At 39.2% G+C, this 10,442-nt stretch overlaps 1 protein-coding gene across 1 annotated transcript in view; it reads right to left on the minus strand.

Annotated features, from left to right (window-relative positions):
* Positions 1–2,164: 2,164 nt before the first annotated feature.
* The window catches only part of LOC125486040 (adenosine receptor A1-like), a 97,757-nt gene continuing 89,479 nt past the window's right edge, over positions 2,165–10,442 (minus strand). Inside the window, exon 6 of the mRNA XM_048611835.1 lies at positions 2,165–3,035. Within this exon, the coding sequence (XP_048467792.1) occupies positions 2,384–3,035 (652 nt within the window). The 3' untranslated portion in view covers positions 2,165–2,383. The remainder of the gene's footprint in view (positions 3,036–10,442) is intronic.

The following is a 10,442-nucleotide window of genomic DNA, read 5'->3' on the forward strand; positions in this document are numbered from 1 at the left end:
ACGTACTGTGTATCAGAAGTTTAGCTTCACCTTAAAAGTGGATGTCATAAATATCCAGAATTAGCTAACATTTCAAGGTTGAACACAATTTTCACATTGATAAATGTCAACAAAAGCAGGAAACTAGAAACATATTAATAAGTAATGAGTTGTTTTAAATTGCTCACATTGTGCAGGCATCAGCTCAGAAGACAATGAAACTTCATAACATTCTTGTCAATGTTGGATCAGCTGCAGAATTCTTAGGGAGCAGCTTATTGATCTGTTTATTTGTTCTAACTTTAGGGCTTAATGACAGAAAGTAAATAAAGAGATAAATTAAACAATCTTACAAATACAAATGAGAGGAAAAGAGCGTATAATTGAATTATTTATATATTTCAATATGAAGCTGGTGAAAAATTAAAACTGCACTGATTACTTCTACCACTGAAGGTTTTGCCCTGTTAATCTGGTTTTCCATGAAACAATAGATCTTGTAGATTAATAGATATACTTTAACAAAACCTGCTGCAGAAGCAATAGCCCAAGAAAGAACTGTTTCACTTTTGTTGAAAGTGCAGATCCAGATATCGTACGTTTTTAAAGGATCCATCCAGTAAGATTAGAAGATAGGGCACATTGACTTTTTAATTTAGCATGTTGTGGGTTGTTTGTTTGAAAATGATATAAATTGTTTTAAAATGCTGTGGATTGTCTCAGCCGCTGCGATGCAATTTATCACAGGTGCCAAAATGTGAGCAGTGTATTCAAAATAGGTTGTTGAATACAGATGGGACTGAAGCCGTCTCAGTGAAATGGGAGCTCTCAATTTTTTTTTCGCTTTTAGTTGCAGAACGTCAACCAAACTAGGAAAAACCTCAAAGAAGGGCAGTGTAATTGTATTAACGCTTCAGTTAATACAGCGTGGCACAGGTATGTGTTCTTCACTTGTTCCATGCCTCACCTAATTACTGATCATAGGGCGGAAATAGCAAGTCGGACCAATGCAATTTGCTCCTTCAAACAGTGGGAGGAGCTAAGCGAACCATATTTACCATGTTTGGCCTGTGTCTCATAATTACAGAGCATGAGTGACCACATTTATTGAGGATCTAATGTCACATTACAGCTCTTGCCGGAGGGGAGTATAACGGATTGTTCCTGATTTAAAGCATCCGCAGTTCTTTCGGTTTGTATGGAGTGTAACAGAAAGCTGACGCTAAAGTTATGGAGGTTATCTGCATTAACAGCCAATTTAAATATTCCTCATCTCCTTAAAGCAGCTGGCAATTGTTTTGTTTTTGCAACACATCAAATCATCGTACAACATTAGACAGTTAGAAGAACCAAGACAGTGAAACTTCAATTATGCAGTTTCTGGAAAAAAAGCTCTAATAAGTTTGAAGTGCAAGCAAGTGCATTCTACAGAGAATGAGTTTGTAAACAGCTAATGAATGGGCTAGCCAATAAATAAAATGTGTAATATCCAGTAATCAAGATACTGCCAAGCAGACTTTCTGACCAGGCTCAGGAACCTCATTTCCAAACCTGATCAGGGCTGTCTGTTCAAGGATAGGTGGTGCCCCTACCTCTTCTAGGACGTTCAAGTCCCACCTGCTCCAAACATGTGTCATAATGTCTCTGAACCGGTTGCTGAGGAAAATATCTAGGCATTGGGTTGTACTGGGTCAAGTTAGGTTGGTGGGGAAGTGGGATGGGGAAATAAAGCCAAAGGGAATTGGCTCTGGTCTGAGTAGAAACAGTCGCGGATAGTGGTTCCTGTATCAGTGGGTCAATGATAAATTGGGGTCAACTTAACAGTTAGCCAGGAGACAGAGTAGGATTTTAGTTGTCTAACCTTTGCTTGATAAGCTTAAATGAATGTGAATCCTCCAAAGTTTCTGGTGATAAGGAGCTTTCTCAGAAGGTTCCAGATGCAAAGGAATTGCTCATTGGACGTTTTCTCTTTGTCATGAATTCTGTATTGTCCCAAGGAGGAACTCTAGTCTGTGTGGTCCAGCCAGGGAATGTTACAGCCACCTTGTTTTGTTTAGGTTTAAAGAAGTTCAGAAGAAGTGTCATACCAGACTCGAAACATTAACATTGTTTTTCTCTCCACAGATGCTGCCAGACCTGTCATGTTCCCCTGTGCTTGTTTCAGATTTCCAACATCTGCAGTATGTTGCTTTTATTGTGTTTATTGTTATCTGACGTACTTTGTTTTGAAATCCCGTTTACAACAGAAAATGAGTACAATTCACAACATAAATGTCCTAAATTTTCTTGCATCATGCAATATAACAGTTCATGCCGTTAGATTAGGGTTATGTGATGGAACTCTATTACAACTTTTCTTTGCATTACATTAAAAAATATGCAAGTCTTTTCCTCAAAAGTACAATCACACACTACTATTAAAATTGTTTTCCATTACAATTTGGCCATCAAAACTATACATACTTAAGGTTCCTTTTTTACATAAAACATACTTATTCCAAATTTGAAGAAATGATGTCCTAAACTTCTTTATTCTGAAAGCATATATCACTGGATTCACAGCTGAATTTACATGGGACAGAAATATTCCAACATAGAAGGCAGTTTTTGGAATACTGCACTGGGGGCAAAAATACCATACAGTGTTCATGGCGTGCAAAGGGATCCAGCAGGCAACAAACAGGAATAAAACTAAAGCGAGGGATTTGGCAAGTTTAAGCTCCTTCCCAAAATATTTCCTTGAGTCTGTAGGATTTGTCACCTTGTTTAGTTGCTTCCTAATTATATAAAATACTTCAGCATACAGGCAAAACATGATGACTAGTGGTAAGAGTACCCATCCAAAGAAATTAAAATACACCATGTAGTCCATTCTGATCACCTTTGTAAATTTGCACATGATGTATTTGTAGCTGGAATTCATTTCTTCCTTTTGCACCTCTCCATTGCTTCTGTTGTGCCAGCCGAACATTGGAGTTAGTCCAATCAGAATAGATCCAAGCCAGCAGATTCCAACAGCAATCCATGCTCTCTTTTGTGTAACAATAATCTTATATCTGTCGAATAACATGAACATTGTTTTGTTTTCTTCAATACAGGAACAAGTCTGAGACTTTGATTAATATATCTTGTCAAGGGATTATAAACAATTGTTATTGGGATTAATTCATACATTTAGTGGAAAATATTCCGAAATGCTATCCCTTAAAATGTCCATTGATCTAAAGAGAACATGTTAAATGGATGACCAAGTACTTTCGTAAAGGATAGTTTTTAAAGAAGGTCTTTAAAGAGTAGAAAGTACCAGGTAAACGAGAAAAATAAAACAAGAGAGCAATGTTGAAGGAGGGAGGGAATTACAAGAATTCAAAGAGAAATGGACAATCAGTGGGGTGGGGGCGGAGCTGAATGTAAGAACGGTAATGGGTACAATGATAGGGAGAGGTAGGACAGTACAATGGCCCTTTTGGTCCTATATTGCAATCTAAATAGATTACTGGTCCACTCAAATAGCCTTTACAACAAACCAACAAGCGGTTTGTTGATTATTCTGTAGCTCCAAAATGGAGTTGAGTGAATTTGACATAACTTCCTGAGGTTCTGTAGTATAGTTCTCTTTATTACTTCTGTTTGTCAGTCCTGTCCCATGTGTGAGAAAGTAATTGGTGGGGTATTATTGCCTGCTCAAACTTGATGGGCAAAATAGTTTCTTTCTTTCCCAATTTTTTTTCTATGATTGCGCTTAGATGATGCTGTGTTTTTGTGGTTCCATGTTCAGAAGAATATTTCCTTGGCTGCAAACAGGAAATTAAATTGGCTCATTTATCAGATGATAAGGAGATAACTTTAGCCTGCATTAATCTTGTTTAAAGAAGTTGTCCTATGTTGTTTATATTTTCAAAGCCATGCTGCATACTATTATAATTGATGGCCCTACTTATCTGCGACCATTTTGATTTCTACACACGAATAAGAATTATTCCATATTTTGTCATTGTTATGAGCTAGCTCTGTTATGAAGAACTGAAGTATGATTGGAAAGTTTTCTGTAATGATCAGTTCTTTTATTAGGCTGCTAAAACACAGTGCCTGAATGATCACTTCATGTTTCTTTACATAAGAAGTATACCCAGGTTATATGTAACATTTACGGCTTTTTAAAAATTATTTTGGTTTTCTATTCTAATTACCAATTCTCACACTTATATTACACTCCATCTGCCGTATCATTGCCCATTCACTGAATATGCACATAAAGGATGCTTCAGCCTTAATCATACAAGTGAATTTCCACTCAATTCCCAAAGCAAAGTTCTTATTTGTTTTAATGTTCTCAAGGGATGTGGCCAGGGTAGCATTTATTGCCAATCCTTAATTGCCCAGAGAGCATTTAAAAGTGAACCACATTGCCATAGGTCTGGGGTCACATGCAGGCCTGACTGGGTAAGGATGGCAAATTTCCTTCCCTAAAGTTGAGCAATCAGTGAACCAGATGAATTTCTATGATAAACATGGTAACATGGTCACCACTAGGTTGGCTTTATAATATAGCTTTAAACTGAATGCCAACTTCACCATCTGCCATTGTTAGAATTTGAACCCATGCCCCAGATCATTAGTCCAGTGAAATAACTGCACAGGGGAAGATATCCCACCACCATGTCACCCTTTATTTACACGTGCACAATACACCGGTTTTGGTCAGCCAGTTTGGAGTCAGTCCCTGAACTGAACTAATCTCCTATTTATATTGGTCAGCCAAGACTTTCTGATTGGCCCAGGTTAATAACCCCAGTCAAGGATCTCATAGTCAACAAGATCCACCTGGTTCCAATTACTACATCCAGTATCCTGGACTTCTTGCTAATGACATTACCACTATGGTACTGTCTCTCTTCAATACTATGTCTCCTTCGCTGTGCCCAAGTGGATAAAATTATTTCACAGTCCTGAACAGCATGACAAGGAAATAGGGTAATTCTAACTTTTTCAGAATTATCTGATCTCTGTCAAGGAGATGTACAATTGGCCTCAGTGTCCCCAGGCTTGGTGGGACTCGGTGAAATTTCATTAGAGTTTCCATCTTATTCCCTGTGCAAAGACTACGACTTTGAACGGCATTTGTGCAGGGTTTGGGTAAAGAGAGCACTGAGTTGGACTGTGTATCTAATAACCTGCCAATACTTCTTAGGCACCCATCTCCCATAGGAGAGCTGTTGGTGACAATGTAAAATGTTCCAGCTTGTGTCTTTAACAGAGCAATGGCCAGTTGTTGGATTCAACTGCTACGAACTTACTCATGGCTGATTGTATTCAAACAGCCTTGTAATACTTTCTTAATTATCCACTAAATCACTGTCAGTTTAATATTGTTATATTATTTTATTCAAAGCAGATCCTATACCAAATTGAGTCCGACCCAATAAAAATAATGCACTTTTGATAAACATATAAAAATATCGTTTGTTGTGCATGACATCAAACTTCACCATACTTTGGAATCTTTCTCTATGTATTTCCTTTCTTTGATTTTTAGCTATTCATCTTCATCATAAAATCCAGCAAGGACAAACCAACGTTTCATCGACATTGTGAAAATGAGAGGTACTGGCAGACAATGCTCAGGTATCAACCTTCTAATTTAAGTAAGTATATTGGTCCATATTTGGTGGTAGAGGTAAAGTTGAAACCATGAACATTTATTCTTAGAGGCCTGGTTTTCAACCTAATGCAATTAACAAACATGTGGAATTAGACCCCATATACAAATCCATTAGAACAGAACCGGAAATGACACAACCCAACTTAACAGACTGGATCATACAAATTCCAAGCGGAGTAGAACAACATCGCTTCATCAGAGGCCACACTGATGATGTTGCCTAGCATGGTGATGAAACGTCTATATGCTAACCAGCCAGCTCGGCGAGCAAGTCAACAACCTCATCCACAACCTGAGCTACAAATCTTCATGGGAGACATTGAAGATTTGGAAAGTGCTTTAGAAAGAACCGCAATGAATTGCCCTAATACAACTTACAGATGATACACGCTAATATCAGTGATGGAGGGAGAAAATGTTGAAGACGGTGGATGGCGTGCCAATCAAGTGGGTTGATTTGTCCCGGAAGGCATGGAGCTTGTTGAGAATTGTAGGAGCTGCACTTACCCAGTAACGTGGAGAGTATTCCATCAGAATCCTGACTTTTGCCTTCTCAATGGTGAACAGGATTTCAAGACTGAGGAAGTAAGCTACTCAACCTTAAATTTCTAGTCTCCATCCTGCCCTTGCAGCCATAATTATTTATACTGTTGGTCCCGTTCAGTTATTGATCAACAGTAAACCCCAGGAGCTTTGATTGTGAGAAATTCAGTGATAATAACGTTACTGAATGTCAAAGAAAGACGGTTAGTTTCTCTCTTCTTGGAGATGGGGATTCATGTGACAGTCATGTGGCATTTATGTGACATAGTGACTTATAATATCTCTCTTGATCATGTTTTCCTTTGTTTCATTTCATTTTCTGTACATGATTTGTTATCAAATTAATTATTCCAACTCATACTTCCTGTTTAAAGCTCTTTGTGTTCAGTTAAGGAGATGCACAGTAGCTTACCCTGTTCACACCAGGTGCCAGAATTCCTATGGAGTGTCGTATGCCAAAGTGGCTTTCTCTCCATCCCAAGTTGCAGCATGCAAGTCCATAGAAAGCCTGTGAGTGAGTGTAACTGTAGGAATGGCTGGATCCATTCATTCATCACTGACCTTGAACTTCAGACTACGCACCTTGCATTAATGCTAATCCATCAAATTTTAAAGAATAATGCTTTTACAAAGACACAAACTCATCTGGCAGAAAAAGGTAAGCCACTAGTGTGAGTCTGAAAGATAGAAGAGTTGGCTAGTTTGCAAACTTTCTCACCAAATAAGTAATTCACTGTGTCATGAAACTATTATACAGTGTGTTGTGAGGCTGACAAAATTACTACAGCTCAGGAAACAGAGTTGATTTACACATCATCCTTGACCTAATGAAATGATATTACACCCTAAGGAGCTGAAGGACGATTTTAAAAATCTTTCTATGTCCCAAAAAGCTTGTAAAATACTCCAGATCTGAACTTGATGTTAGTGGTGGTAAGTTGTTGAAGGGATTCTGAGGGACAGGATTTACATGCAATGGAAAGGCAAGGACCGATTAGAGATAGTCAATATGTCTTTGCACATGGAAAATCATGTCTGACTAAGTTGATTGAGTTTTTTGAAGAGGTGACAAAGAAGTTTGATGAAGGCACAGCAGTAGATGATGTCCATATGGACGTCAGCATGGCATTTGACAGGGTTCCACATGGTAGACTGGTCAGCAAGGTTAGATCAGATGGAATCCAGGGGGAACTAGCCAATTGGATACAAAATTGGCATGCAGGTAGGAGACAAAGGGTGGTGGTAGAGGGTTGTTTTTTGGACAACTGTGACCAACAGTGTGCCGCAAGGATCAGTGTTGGGTCCACTGCTTTCTTCATTTATATAAATGATTTTGATATGAGTATGGTTAGTAAGTTTGCAGATGACATCAAAATTGGTAGGGTCGTTGACAGTGAAGAAGGTTATTTCAGGGTAGAATGGGACCTTGATCAAATAGGCCAATGGGCCGAGGAGTGGCAGATAGAGTTTATTTTAGATAAATGTGTGGTGTTGCATTTTGGTAATGCAAACCAGGGTAGGATTTATACAGTTAATAGTAGGCCCTGGGGAGTGACGCCGAACAAAAAGATCTAGGGCAGCAGGTGCGTAGTTTCTTGAAAGTGGAATCACAGGCAGAAAAAGTGGTGAAGAAGGTGTTTAGCATGTTCAACTTTATCGGTCAGTGCACTGAGTGTAGGAGTTGGGACATCATATTGTGGCTGTACAGGACATTGGTGAGGCCACTTTTAGAATACTGCATTCAATGGGGAAGCGATGGGGAGGCATTGGCCTCATGGTATTATCACTGGACTGTTAATCCAGAGAACCAGATAACGGGGACCCAAGTGCAAATCCTGCCACGGCAGATGGTGGAATTTGAATTCAATAAATATCTGGAACTAAGGGTCTAATGATGACCGTTGTCGATTGTTGGAACAAAACATCTGGTTCACTAATATCCTTTAGGGAAGGAAACTGCCATCCTTACCTGGTCTGGCCTACATGTGACTCCGGACCCATAGCAATGTGGTTAACTCTTAACTGCCCTCTGGGCAATGAGGGATGGGCAATAAATGCTGCCTCATCCCATGAATGAATAAAAAAAAATTCTGGTCTCCCTGCTATAGGAAAGATGTTGTTAAACTTGAAAAGGTTCAGAAAAGATTGACAAGGATGTTGCCAGGATTGGAGGGTTTGAGGTACAGGGAGAGGTTGAATAGGCTGGGGCTTCGGAAGCCGAGGGATGATCTTTTAGAGGTTTATAAAATCATGCGGGGCATGGATAGGGTGAATAGCCACGTTTTTTTTCCAGGGTAGGGGGGTGTCCAAAATGAGATGGCAGAGGTTTAAGGTAAGAGAGGAAAGATTTAAAAGGGAGCTGAGGGACAACTTTTTCACGCAGAGGGTGGGGCTTGTATGGAATGAGCTGCCAGAAGACATGGTGGAGGCGGTTATAATTACAACATTTAAAAGGCATCTGGATGGGTACATGAATAGGAAGGGTTTAGGGGGATATAGGCCAAATGCTAGCAAATGGAACTAGATTAATTTAGGCTATCTGGTCAGTGCAGATGAGTTGGACCAAAGGGTTTATTTCCATGCTGTATAACTCTATGACTTATTATTTTTGTATATTCTTTGAAAACAAGCCAGCATTGTTTGTAACAATTTTACAACTTATTACTGTGCTGTGGTGACTAGGGTTTGGATAGTAAAAATATAGTTCTGATATGGGATCATTCTAGTACCTTATATGGATACATTCATCTTAACCTACGCAAAGATACCCTTCTATTCAACAAACACAGCTTGTATTTTTTGTGTTTGAACAATATTTAAGTATTATTCTGTGGTTGAATGAAACACGAGGGTACGGTATGAGTTGTAAGTTAGGGCTTCAAGCCTAAGCTTAATACTTTCCAGATTTGCTCAATTATTTTCAGCAGTTTCAACAATATATTTTCTCAGAGGTTTGACATAGTTGATTACCTCCTCAGTAAATTAAGTACGTTGAGCAGCATCTTTTAAAAAATACAATTTATATGTATATCATGGGCAGCAAAATGATAGTGGACCAAATGCTCTTAGTCGCTGTGATTTTCAGGCTTAACTGGTCCTTATTAGAACAGGATGCACTTGTCAGGTAACTAAGGGAAACATTTTAACCTGATTGATTCAGTTATAAAGAAAGGCAACACAAGGATATGCAGATTTTCTCAACTGTAAAGATAGGTTATTTTACTTACTGTCAAAGTATTGAGGGTTTGATTTGTTTGTGTATCGAGGGATACACTGAAAATGCCACACAGTATGAAACAGCAAGGCACATGTAGAGCTACAAAGTTACAAAGTGTTATGGTACATGGACCACAAAAGAGTAAGTCGACAAGTAAGCATGTTATTAAAAGACAAATGGAAAACTGGCATTTATTGCAATGGAAATGGAATATAAAAATAGGGATATTTTACAGCAGCTGCACAACCATATCTGGAGTGCTGCGTACATTTGATTTCCTTATCCGAAAAGGAATAAAACAGGGCTTGAAACAGGTCAGAGAAGGATCACTCACTTCATTCCTAGGTTGAGGGGTTATCCAATGAAGAAAGATTGAAGAGTTTGGGCCTGTACCCATTTGAATTTAGTAAAATGAGAAGTGATCCTATTGAAATCTTATTATAAATTGGTGAGGGGTCTTGACAGGGTGGACACTGGGGAAGATGTTTCTTCTTATGTGGGCAATAAGAACTAGAGGACACAGTTTAAAAATAAGACATCTTCCATTTAATACAGAGATGACGAGATTTATTTTTCCTCAGAGGGTCAATATGGATTCCATTCCCCAGAAAGTAGTGGAGGCTATATCATTGAATTTATTCAAGGCAGAGTTGGATAGATTTTTGATTGACAAGACTGAAGGGCTATGGGGTTGAAACCGATAGACCATAAAACAGGAAAGTAGAGCTGAGATGGTAGGAACTGCAGATGCTGGAGAATCCGAGACAACAAGGTGCAGGGCTGGATGAACACAGCAGGCCAAGCAGCATCATAGGAGCAGAGAGGCTGACGTTTCGGGCCTAGACCCTTCATCAGAAAAGGGGGAGGGGAAGGGGGTTTTGAAATAAATAGGGAGAGAGTGGGAGGCGGATAGAAGAGGGATAGAGGAGAGGATAGGTGGAGAGGAAACAAACAGGTCGAAGAGGCGGGGATGGAGCCAGTAAAGGTGAGTGTAGGTAGGGAGTTAGGAAGGGGATAGGTCAGTCCAGGGAGGACGGACAG

Source organism: Rhincodon typus, chromosome 25 (genome assembly GCF_021869965.1).
Source record: "Rhincodon typus isolate 14 chromosome 25, sRhiTyp1.1, whole genome shotgun sequence".
NCBI lineage: Eukaryota > Metazoa > Chordata > Chondrichthyes > Orectolobiformes > Rhincodontidae > Rhincodon > Rhincodon typus.